The sequence below is a fragment of the Argiope bruennichi genome, chromosome 9 (genome assembly GCF_947563725.1).
Source record: "Argiope bruennichi chromosome 9, qqArgBrue1.1, whole genome shotgun sequence".
Lineage (NCBI taxonomy): Eukaryota > Metazoa > Arthropoda > Arachnida > Araneae > Araneidae > Argiope > Argiope bruennichi.
Window position 1 is genome coordinate 18,142,048 of NC_079159.1, and position 13,545 is coordinate 18,155,592.

At 29.9% G+C, this 13,545-nt stretch overlaps 1 protein-coding gene across 1 annotated transcript in view; it reads right to left on the reverse strand.

Moving 5' to 3' along the window:
* Positions 1-1,123: 1,123 nt before the first annotated feature.
* Positions 1,124-13,545, reverse strand: part of LOC129984854 (uncharacterized) — a 39,080-nt gene continuing 26,658 nt past the window's right edge. Inside the window, exons 7-8 of the mRNA XM_056094816.1 lie at positions 2,372-2,458; positions 1,124-1,438 (exon numbers count right to left, since the gene is read on the reverse strand). Of these exons, the coding sequence (XP_055950791.1) occupies positions 1,124-1,438; positions 2,372-2,458 (402 nt within the window). The remainder of the gene's footprint in view (positions 1,439-2,371; positions 2,459-13,545) is intronic.

Sequence of the window (13,545 nt, forward strand, 5' to 3'; positions counted from 1 at the left end):
TTTGAAAAAAAAAACAGTTTTATTCTAACTAACATTGATCAAGTAGGTTTGTAGGTAGTAATAAATAAATAAAATTACAGAAATAAATAAATTGTTTAAAACAAATGACGGTAATAAATTATTAATGAGACCCAAGTAAAATAATGCGACACTATTCCGTGTACAACATTTTGAATATATAATGTGAACATCAATTTGAATTTAATGATAAATCAAATAGCAAAATTTATAAAAAAAGTATGCACATTTATCATTTTAATAGACAAAATTAAATAAAGTAAAAAATATGATACTATTTTCCTCCTTTAAATAATAGGTTTTGATAAATATTTGAGGCAAACCTTCTGATATTTCACTTTAATAAGATTGTAATCATAAGGCTAATTTTAAGCGTTAAATTTTGATATTTCTTTTATTTTACCTTACAGATCATAGATAGAGCAAATAGATTTTTTTGTTTAGAGTTATAAGTCTTATGAGAAGCTACATGAAGTTCTGGAAAAGATGTGCAATTTCTAAGTTTCCATTAAATCAAAACAATGATTTGAGGCAAATAAGAGAGGCCACATTTCCATCGTTGGGCTAACCTACTTGTGAAGGTTCCACACATGAGGTGCTAGGAAATCTCTTGTTCAGGATTCATAATATACATGTCAATGAAAATAGTTAAAATTTTTATTGTATATCTATGTGAGAAAGACTTAAGATTTAGACATCCAATGCTTTAAAGCCATACAAATCGTAATTATTATTCCAATAAATAGCAGAGAAGTTGCTTTATATATGCATCATTTGAACTGTAAGTAGTTAAAAACTGAAGTAAAGAAAACGAAATAATTTACAATTACTGCTGAGAAGTTGTCTTATATATGCATTATTTGAACTGTAAGTTGTTAAAAGTTAAAATAAAAAAAAATGAAATAATTAAAAATTACTCTTGAGAAATTGTCCTATAAATGCATTATTTGAACTGTAAGTAATTAAAAATTAAAGTTAAGAAAATAAAATAATTAACTATTGTGAAATTTTACTGTCCGATTATTCTTACTTAGATCTAATTATTCTTACTTAAAATGAAATAACTTATAATTATTGGGAAGTTTCATCATTAAAGATTACTTACTTAATAGTGTCGTCGGGGAGCTGGGGCAGCATATCCGTAAGCGGGTGCTGGGGCATGGACCTGGGCGGGTTGGGCATGGAGTTCAACATCAGCGGGGTTCTGGCTTTCGGTTCCAGGCTCGTTGGTTCTGATCTGGGCTCGGAATCCGTGTCCATCGGCAACGTAGTCGACCTGTCGGGAGATTCCGTGGGCATCAACGTATCCGTAGCTTCCCTGGACATTGCCGTTTCCGTCACCTTTTTCTTGTCGGGTCTGCTTGAATTCACCGTGGTCACCGGCGATGTCGTATCCGTATTGGAAGGGAATGGGTTGGGCCTATTAAAATTGCTTAGTTATTAGATGCCGAAATATCAAAAAGTCGTTTCTGAATATATAATTTTATAATTCTTTTAAAAGTTCTAAATGTCAAATTAGTTGTGGCAAATTTTTGTATTTAGTATTTATTGATTGATATAGTGATACCAGAAATGTCCATCAATTAAAAAAATCATCCAGAGAAATGGATAATCGCGGGCTATAATCAATATCCCTATTTAGTGTTCTTTGGTGTATACATATTAGATATGCTTGCCAATTCCACATAAACAAAAATAAATAAATCGCTAGACACATCTGTAGTCTCTACGGAAAACAATCTGGAACGACTGGATGAAGGCCAGAGATTGACCACTTGTGGCTTAGTGCCAACTGCCTTGAAAAGGATTCCAATTCGGAGAATTTGTTAGTAATATCGATGAATTATGTTAAAGATAGCAGTTGTCCACAATAAATCCTGTCGATATTGCCTCGTTAAATGGTGGTGGGGTGGTCGGCTGTACACTAGAAGAAGAAGCTGAACAACTATCTTGATACTTATCTTAATATAAATAAAATTCATTGTGGCTTTGTATGCATATATGAGTACATGTTCCACTCTTCCTTTTGAATTCTGGGCCGAATTCAACGAAATTTTGCACAATTATTATATAAAACACAAGAAAGAATATTATAAACGTTTGAAAGTAGAAAACTAATTAAGCATTCAAATAATTCATTATTATTTTATTACTTTTATTATCATTATTATTTATTCCTTATTATTAGAGAATTTATTAGAAGCTAAGAATCTAAAATTTTTAAGTTGTAGAAAATATTCCTTTTCAAATTTCTTTATTATGAAACGAAAGCAATTAACTTAAGATGTTCAGTTTTATTTTGTGTAATTGTCTTTATGTTTATATGTTACTGTTGTTATATTGCGTTACTTACGTAGTCATTGTGGCCATAGGCAGGGGCACCATATCCGTGTCCGTATTGAGCCATGGCTACGGCAGCGGCGGAGATAAGGAGAAGAGCCTGAAAAATCAACGAAAGGAATTTAATTGAGTCGATAGAAAAACACGAATGAAATTTAAAAAAAAACATATATAATATATTTTTACATACACTTTTTTTCATGAAAAAATAAATAATGAGAAATGGTAATATCATTATTTAGGCATTATATTGTTGGCATAATAATGTCAAAGTATCGAAATACTTCATTCCATGACACATACTTCTACGGAAGGAGATTTATCGTGATTAATAATGACCCTTAAGAATTAACATCCGTTCTCTCTTGCTATTGTTATGATGACAGTAAGCCAATCTAATCAGTGCTTTGTCAAGGAGGGAATAACCACTTCGAGATTACATTATTTCAATCCCTTCAGGGATCAAATTATGAATGGGGATGACCGAATAAGTAATGACCGAATAAGTAAGTAGGTTCTCGCTTCCATCGCGAGTATAATAATGTTAGGTTCGCTGCTGTGAGTTCTTTATCAATGCCTAGTCTGTAAAGGTGTTGTCAAAGATGGAGTCTCTTATATATTTATCACAGAGCAGGGATTATTAGCATTTGAAGTGGTTCTGTATCCCAGATGCCACGTGAGAGCAGGGTTAATTATTCAGGATTATGTTGTCTTTATATCTTCCACATGGGCAACTCATAAATGGAGATAATAATTGGCTTAAAGAAGTTGGCTCTCACTTTCTTAAAAGGCGTGGTTGTGTTGGTCAAATTTTAAATTAAAACAGTTAAAATATTTGGACATCATTTATGGTTATATTCTCTTTAAGTAACCATCTTTTTCATAATGATATTGAAATTAGTGATAAAACAACAGCATATTTCATGAATTTATGTAATCAAATATTTTTGCTATTGTTTTTAATTTATTGATTCGCTAAAAAGTTTTAAAAAATTTAAGATCTGATAAATATTTTAGAAAAATCCAAAGCTGAAATTTAAATAATAATATTTAATATTAAGGCGCTATTATAATTTGGAGTAAAATTTTAGTTAAAATGTAAAGAACTAAAATATTCTATTGATTGGAAAATTGGTTAAATTGTACGATAAATTTCTTCCGTGCTATATTAATTTTGTTAATAATATTTAGATCAAATAACTGAATATACAAAGTGATTTATTTTTTAAATGAGTTATAATAATATATATTCTTTTTTTTTTCTAAAATTATCGTATTTGTTTCAAAAATACAGATAATTAAGTTCATATTTAGATTAGATTGTATCAGAAAAAAGAAAATTTTGATAAAGCATTCGGTAAATTCATCATTAAAATTCAATGCATTAGTTAAAAAAATTCCTCATTTACATCTACAACATAAATTAACAAAAACATTTTTTAAAAATATTAAGCATATATATATTATTTCTGAAATTAAATGAACGACTTCAAAGAACTATTTTTATTTACATCAAAGATCATAAATTTGTATGTAGTCATTTTAGAAATTAACTTCAAAAATTCTTGAATAAAAGTATGAAGACCAAAAATTACCTTGAACAACATTTTCAGCGAAGAAGTTAAGATCCTTTGAAGAAGTAAGTTCGATCAGAGAGCACTGAATGGAATGTTTTAGCCTGCTCAAACTGCTGCTTTTATACCGGTAAGAAATTCAGAGCACTGTATTTTTTTTGCTGGTCTTGATCTAGCTTTGCAGATGAAATCGTCACACCCAAATTTTAAAAGTTTCACAAGTTTTCTTAATTGACCTTTATTAGCCTCGATTGGAAATGCTCGACATTCAGGAATGCATAATTGTTTCTTTTCAATACTTTTCTCATATCTTTCACCTATATTATTTACTTCAAAAATTTAGCTTTGATTATAATATTTATAAAAAACCAAAGCAATAGTAGGCAGAAACTAATAAAAAATTGATTGAAAAATATAAAAATTACGGTTTTTTGATAAACATATTATATTTTAATTCCAAAACATGTGTAAAACACATAGCTCAATTATAGAAGTGATATATTTGCTTTTTAATAATATAAAAATTCTGAATAACTTTTATTGAACGAACATCTATTTAATGACGTTTTTTTTACAAGAACCTACATTCTAAAAGTATTTACATGCTTCTTCTTATCTTCATTTTAAGAAAAATGATGATTTCCATATTACGAAATTTCCCTGATTTTTTTCGATAATTTTTAGAGATTTTAATATATATATAAATATAATCACGAATTCAAATTTAATTTGCAAATGTGTGTTTTTTTAAAATATTGCACAATTTGTTTTGATGAAATCTTATCAAAATCAGTGCTTCAATTGTTGTTTATCAAAATTAAAATGCAATAAAGTCTTCTTTGAACGGTGCTATATTTGTTTTAATAATATAAAATTACGGTAGAGTCTCCAAAGAACGAACTTCTATTTACGAATTTTTCTGTTTAACAAATTTTTTAACATAACCTAGACTTAGAATTATATTTACATGTTAATTACTCACCATATTATGAAAGATGATTTCTATATTATAAAGTTTTCTCAATTTCTTTTTTCTATATAATTAAGAATTTTACAAATATTTGATTTTTTACATTGAAACTAGCATGACTTTTCTTTTGTGGAATTTCTAAAAAAAATTAACCATACAGGAATCTATGAATAATGAATCAATTAAAACACAAAAACATTATTAGAAAAAAAAAACATCGCAAAAAATATCGCATCATATACTGAGGTGCCAAAAATTCGTGGGATACCTCTTAAAACTCTGGAGAAGTGCAGCAACTCGACGTGGCATGGACTCAACAAGTCGTTGCAAGTTCTTTCAGACTGAGTTACGCTTCTCTATAGATGTCCCTAATTGCGAAAGCGTTGCCTGTGCAAGATTCTATGTAACGAGCTGACCTATCGATTAGGTCTCATAAATGTTCGATAGGATTCATGTCGGGCTATTTGGGTGGCCAAATCATTCACTGGAATTCTTCCGAATCTTCTTCAAAACAATCGTGAGTAATTGGGGCCCTGTAACATGGCTCAAAATCATCCATAAAAATTCGTTCACCGTTTGAGTGCATGAATGGCTGGAAGTAATTTCTGAAAACCAGTTCTAATCAGTGATGAATTGAGATGGACGAGAGGACCCAGACCATTCCATATAAAAAGAGACCACGCCTTTATGAAGCACCACTAGCGTGCGCAATGACTAGTTGACAATTTGGGTCCATGAGCTGCTTCACACTCGAAGTATACTATCAGTTCTTACCAACTGAGATCGTGACTTGGTGATTTATCTGCCCAAGACACTGCTTTCCAGTCGTCTAGTGTCTAACCGATACGGTTTTGGCGAATTGAATTGAGCGGGGATAGCACCTGGGACCTTGTGGTTTGCAGCCGAGTAACATGAGCACAATACAAAATCAGTTGCTGGTGCAGCGTAGCTGTTAACTGGCTTATAAGCTTTCACCACAAACTCTCCCTCCAGTGAGTCGGAGGTGAACGAACGATATGGCTGTTGAGTGGTGATGTAATAGTTGTTGATTCTAATGCGCCTGTACCTATTTGAGTAGCGCCAAGCGTTATGGAGAGTATATGTGGGTGAGTGGTTGCTCATGCTGTTGCTGCGTCAAGTGAGTCTGACGACTTTGGGTTGCTGTGTCAAGTGAATCTGACGACTTTGGTTTGCTGTGGGTAGATGGCGCCAGAACATCTGTACGAAGGTTGAAGGGTCATCGTCCGAGGTCACCAATGTGGCGAATTGAATTGAGCGGGGATAGAACCTGGGTCCTTGTGGTTCGCAGCCGAGTAAATCCTCACGCATCACAATTAGCTAATCCCCGCTGCCCCCGCTGAGCGGTTCTATCCCCGCTCAATTCAATTCGCCATACGGTCACAAATCCAGGAGAAGCACTGCAGGTGATGTCGTGCTGTTAATAAAGGTACTCTAGTTATTTTTCTACTGCCATAGAACATTAAAGTCTAATTCCTGCGAGCACTATCTTAACGGACATGTCCGTCGTACGTCCCACACTGATTCCTTCGGTGTTTCATGCAGTGTTGCTTATTTTTCAATACTGGCAATTGTATACATTCGTCGATGGTTGTGGTCATTAATTGAAAGTGGTGGGTTACTATATTGTCTATTGTGAAAAGTTGTGCAGGAAATTACACATTTTCGGTACACTCTTGATATTGTGAATCATAGAATGCTGAATGTCCTAACTATTTCCGAAATGGAATGTTTCATGCGTTTAGCTCCAACAACATTCCTTTTTTAAGTATGTCAACTTTCGTCTTGCGACCACACTCATGTCAGAGGCCTTTTCACATGAATCACTTCAGTACAAATGAAAGCCCTGCCAATAAACTGCACATTTATGCAATTTGTAATGATATTTCTGTTATCTGTATATTTGCATATTGCTACACCAAGACTTTTACCACCTCAGTGTGTAGGCTTATACAAAAGTAACTTAAAAATGCTAATCCAAATTTATAAATTGAATAGCATAAAATACCTGTTAAATGGAGTTAATAATTAATAATTTAGATGAGTAAGTACGTTTTGAGTAATTTTTTCATAATGCTTTACTTAACATTTAAAAATGCGAAGGTAATGATATTTTTTATTAGAATGTTTAATAAAAATTGTAATTACTCATTTAAAGAAATTTGATACTTCATTTATATTACAAAAAAAGTCAATTTCAGTTAAAAAAAATTTTAATCAAATTCTAGCATACATATTTCTTGGAAATCATCCAACAGAATAAAGATCATAAAAAAATGCCATTTTTTAAAACTGAAATTGCACAAAAATATTTCGTTTAATTCAAAATGTATATTTAATTTATAATAATAAAAATTTGAGCAAATCTAAATAAATAAATGAATAACTTGAACCCATAATGTATTTAAAAAGTGTTCATAGTGTTTAAAAATTATGTGAAATAAATTTATAATAATAAAATATTGAGCAAATCTAAATAAATAAATGAATAACTTGACCTCATAATGTATTTAAAAACTGTTCATAGTGTTTAAAAATTATGTGAAATAAATTTATAATAATAAAAATTTCAGAAAATCTAAATAAACAAATGAATAACTTGACCCCATAATGTATTTAAAAAGTGTTCATAGCGTTTAAAAATTATGTGAAATAAATTTATAGTAATAAAAAATTGAGCAAATCTAAATAAGTAAATGAATAACTTGAACCCATTATGTATTTAAAAAGTGTTCATAGTGTTTAAAAATTATGTGAAATAAATTTATAATAATAAAATATAGAGCAAATCTAAATAAATAAATGAATAACTTGACCCCATAATGTATTTAAAAATTGTTCATAGTGTTTAAAAATTATGTGAAATAAATTTTTGCTGCATTTAATGTAAAAGCATTTTAATATATAAACTATTTCCAATAAATAAAAATATAAGATTTTATACATCTGACTTAATCTACAAAACATTTAACTTAATCTATTGTTCACTTTAAATAATTTTAATAGAAATTATTTATACAAACAATTAATAATTTTAATAGAAATTATTTATACAAACAATTAATAATTTTAATAGAAATTACTCAATTAAACAATTTTAATAATTTTAATAGAAATTTTTATTTGTTTAATTTTATTGGTTACTATGAATTTCGCCATGCCGAAAAAATGTTATCTGAAAAAGGGTGACATCTTTAAAACCGGCGTATTTCTGTATTGCGTACATAGTCAGTACGTCATACATATTTTCGTTGTTATAAGGTTAAAATTCACCAAGTAGAAAGAATAGCAAGCTAATATTACTGCCGTTTTAAACGAATGTATATATGTATATATCAAAAATGTATATGTCGATATACATGCAATGTATATAACACACTAAAAATTGAGATATGTTAAATTAGATAGTAATAATTTATTAGATACTTGAAATTATATTGATATAGATTTTCTTAAAATTTCCTGATTGGGATATTTTATTGAATAATACAATATATTGTGCAGTTTTATTAAAGATAAACGCATTGTAAATGTTTTAACAACAGACTATGGAATAAATCTAGGATTACGATATTTATACATCTCTTAATGATTTATAAGTGATAAAAAATTTATTTTTGAAGGGTTTGTTTGCTCATATGTTTATTGTTAAAGAATTTATAAATCATTTTTATAAATACATGATTATGAACAACGGTAAAGTCAATTTTGAAAGCAATTAAAAATGAATTAATATTTTATTTAATGTCAGTTGACGCAAAGATATTAATCTATAGTATTCTTGTCGATCAATATCGTTGTTTAAATATCATACAATTAACGAGAGAAATTTAATACAGTTTTCCATTAATGAAAACATTTTAATCTGTGACATTTCATTATAACAGCAACGCCTTTTTTTAATGTCAAGGTTTGTGCCTTGAGCATGGGCTGCAGTATCATAGCCTGGATTTCTATTAACGCCAGAATACATTGGTAGGGATTAAATCTGGTTATTGATTAGATTTGGCAGATATTGAAGGAGAGTATAAGTTCAATATGAGATTACATAATTCTTTCATAGTAATATGTTATACTGCTTCATGACAAATTGTCAGTCCAATTAAATTCCACTTATTAATAAAAGATTATCTTTTTCAAGATAATGTTCGTATGTTGGCAATTGCGACATTCATGATCAAAATCATGCAAAATGCTATACAGAGTTGCCCACTGGATCTTGAAATTTATATGTATCAATATACTAGTTTTATTTAATTTTTGGTTATTTTTTTCAATATTTGGCTGTTGGCTACTTTTTGGATTGTAAATGCTCATTAAAAAGTGATTTTGCAAAACTTTAATATTTTTTTTATTAAAATGAATAATTAATTGAAATTTCAAATGTTTTCTCTATACAGTTTCAGAGAATATTGATACAAAAATAATTTTTTAATCACTTTCAAATCAGAAAAAATCAATCAAATCGTAAAATTTTGTTTTTATACAATTTCTCTCAAATTTTAATAACATTTTTAAGATATTTAAAAAATTTTTTACAGCAATTCTTCACAATGTCTTAGTTGCAGGATCTGCATGAGCGTTGTAATGATATTAAATATGTTTTTTACGAGTGTTATTGTTGCTATATAATTTACGTTATTAGGTTTAGAACTAAATCTGGTATTAGTACTAAATCAGATTTCTATTACAGAGGCTATACCGGATTCTGTGAGAATGCCTACTAATTTCTTACATGTTTGTTTGAAAAAAAAAACCCTCTCAGTTTTTCACGATAGTTGAGTAAGAACTAATGGACACATTTTGAATTTTTCTATATCACTACAGATAATAACTTGCTTTAAAAACATTTAAAGTTGTTGACTTTGTTAAAAGCCGATTTTTTGCAAAAATATAATCTTTTAAAAAATTTAATATTCTTAACGCTTGAACTGTTGTTATGCTTAAGCTATTTTATTGAAATTAAATACAACCAATATCAAGGTGCACCTGCTGGCTCCAAAGGCGGGTAGTATTGAATAAAAAATCTTTAATCAACGCAAACTTATACAAAAAAGATTGAAATGATTCATATAATAAATACATTGTTTTTTGAAAAGGTGGATTCTATAGGAATTCAAATCTGTTTTGTTTCTACATAATGCTATTATGACATGTTGAGGCATTTTATAATCAAAGAAATACAATAAGTTTCTTTTATTCAGGACTCATTAACGATTATTCAAGCAAAATAGTGTGGATCTCGAAATAATTCAAATTATTCGACATTTATTACAACAAACTTCCCCAGATGAAAAAGATATTTTTATTATTTTGAAACAGCCTATATACATAATAAACTTATAAATAAACACGTTGCTAAAGGATCTTGCTTTCACATGAGGGACCAATTAGAAAAGAACAGTTTTGTTTGATGGAATTTATTGGCGCAAGAAGCATTCACGATTAAGTTGGCGATAATTAGTCTTATTTTAAAAGTTTACTTATTAGTTGTATCATTTTCCTAAATCTACAAGCCTATAAAGACTGCTAAAACTAGTCGCAATGTAAAATACAACTTCGAAAATAAATTTAAAAAATCCAATCAAATAGTAAAAACCAATCATTTTTTAAAAAATAAAGAGTTGGGGTTGAGGAACTTTATGAAGGATGTCTTTTTAATTGATGTTGGAAGAATTAAAGTAGAGGATTCATTGTTTATTAAAGGGTGGGTATTCTATTAAATTTGAGAAATCGTCATTGGACATTGAGATACTGTACATCGGTGAGATAATCATGTAGTTCAAGAAATTAAAAGTCAATAGATGACTGAAATGATGGAGTCAATGATTCCAAGCAACGTTGACTTGTTTTTGTGTAATTGATATAGTTATCAGAAGGACTCTGAAATTTGAGATAATGCCTGAAGGATGGCTGCGATTTCTGCAGTAAAGATAGAACACAAAGGGTGAAGTTGAAATGAAATGATAGAATTAAGAAAAATACAAGCAAATAAAGTACAGGACGAGAAATTTGAACGATCTGTAAAAAAATTGGAATGAAAGTTTTATATTCTTCACGATGATGAGTAAAAAGGTGTGGAAAAATTTTAACGATCATAATAGATTTATCAAAAGTTGTAAATGAGTTTAAATATTTTAGTCCATGTGATTTCCATGGGGTGAGGTGATATTTTACTTTTGGTACAAAGATGATATTGTTTAGGTTTAAACTGTTTACAGGGTTTGTTGATCATTTAAAGAATGAGGGAATGACGGAAGGTCTGACATTTTATAAGCGAAATATGAATTGACTTTGCTTATAAGTAAAAAAACTGTTGTGATGGAAGGGACAAAGGGATGAAGAATAGAGTATGTTTGAGTTTTTTTACCGAGTCAGAGTTCATACTATTTAAAGTACAAACTTTTGACAGGAGAGGTACAAAATGCACCACTGTAAAACCTCAGAGTGGAGTTGCGAACGTCGAGAGAGTTGAATGAGAACGGAGAGTCCAATCCCTTTAACACAATCTGCCGTGCAAAACCGTATATATAGATACCCCCTTAATCCATTTTGAAGAGCACAACTGCTCTGTCAACTGGAAGTAATAATATTTTGGAAGCCCCTTCAAGACATATTTGAACAACTTTTAAGATGTTTAAAGCCTTTTCGAGATTTTTTTTTTGGTAAACGCAAAACATGAGGATTGAAAGTGAATCTTCTGTCAAAGTGAATCTGTCAAAACTAAGACCTAAAATTTAATTTCATTGACAGAACTGATAAATTGACAGTCAAGTATTCCTAAGATCTAGACAGAGGTTTCGTTTTCAACAAAAGTGTGCACATTTTTGGATCAGAAAAAAGCGAACCCATTAAATGCAAACAATTGTTAAATTTTATTTACTGCCAATTGAAGTTGCCATTCCATAAAAGTAATATTATCTCCTGTGCAAGATATGTACAGGTTATTAACACAATGAAACCATTCACAAAAAAGTGGATGTTGTAGTAAAATAGGGCTTTAGTTGATCTCTAAAGCAAAAAACACTACACTAATATTGCCTTGACGTTTGCCTTCTTGAATGAAATCATCTGACAGTTGGTCTCCAAATCTGACTCTAAATTTTCTGAGTCTTAATAATTTTTGAATGATTATGAATAGATTACCTAGGAGGTTACAATTATAGAGATCACGAAAAATGTTGAATCGTCAAAAAAGATCGTAAGCCTTTTCTATAGAAAAAAACCCCTCCACTATACGTTATGTGAATGAATGAATGAATACTACATGAAAGTCGAATTTGTGTCTTTAAGACGAGCAAATAATCTATTATAGAACATCCCTGTCTAAACCCATTTTGAAAGTGATTAAAAATTTGTTAGTTTCTAAACGATATATTAAACGCTTATTGAACGTTTTTTAAGGATTTTACCTAGATAGCTAGTGGGTACAATCGAGCGGTAATTGCATAGGTTTGTTGGCTCTTTTCCCGGTTTAAGAATAGGTACTGTAATAGCCTTCAGCCAGGATGATGAGAAAGAGTACTCATGCCGAAATCTATTGAAGAGAAATAGTAGATTGTGCAAAGATTTCTTCGACAGGTATTCTACCATAAAGTAAATCATAGTTTAAGAGATCTGGGAATGATTTATGGATTTCTGAGAAACACCTTTTTACTTTCTTGTATATGTAGTATAGAGAAAATTTAATAATCGTCAAAAAATTCCAACTGGAGATTTCGACCAATCTCCATGTTTTAGACCACCCTGAGTTGGAAAAAACTCATTTTGGGGAAATGTCTATATGTCTGTGATAAAGATAACTCAAAACCGCTTTATGCTAGACAGTTGAAATTTGGTATACGTTCTTTGTATCAAATTTTCAGATTTCTGTCAATGTTTGAGTATAATATTTCTAAAGAAAGTCCGTCTGTCCGTTTGTTCGAATTTAAATTAATACGATAATTACAAAATGAAGAGAACTAGACAGATAAAATTAAGTACATAGATTTAAAAAATTATAGAGTAGATGCCAATCACACTTTAAGCCAAATGCAGCAAGGTGTTGACCATCGTCAATCTGTACATTCAGAAATATGCAAACGCAATGACTTAAATATATCAAATTTGGTATGGGATTTTGTGACTACAAGTGCAGATTTGTTCAAATTGTTGTTTCAGTAGGTTGAGAAAAATGTGTCTAAAACACAAATTCGATTTTCGGATACTATTAAAGCAGGTCAGGGATTAATCGCCAAATAACTCGCCAAGGATGACAGGATAGATTCAGTAAACTTATAAATTCACACCGGAAGTTTATATATCTTAACTATAACTTATGCCAGTGTCATGTAAGGCGTTCCCTGGCGTGACTAATTATCTTAGAGAATTTGCGAAAAAGCTTTAGGGTGATCACTACCGTTGGTTTAGTCCAGAGAATGCTTTTAAAGAACATATGGAGAGGAATAAAATTAAGATTTTGCTTTTCAGCTGTATTTTTATGGTGAGAAAATAATATTGCGTAACTATTATTGTTTGACTTTGACAATGCAATTAGATATGTCTTTTAAATATGCAATAGGAATACCATTATTGCAGAGAATTTTGATATTGTTAGGTTTTTTTATATATCACATGTTTTTTTCA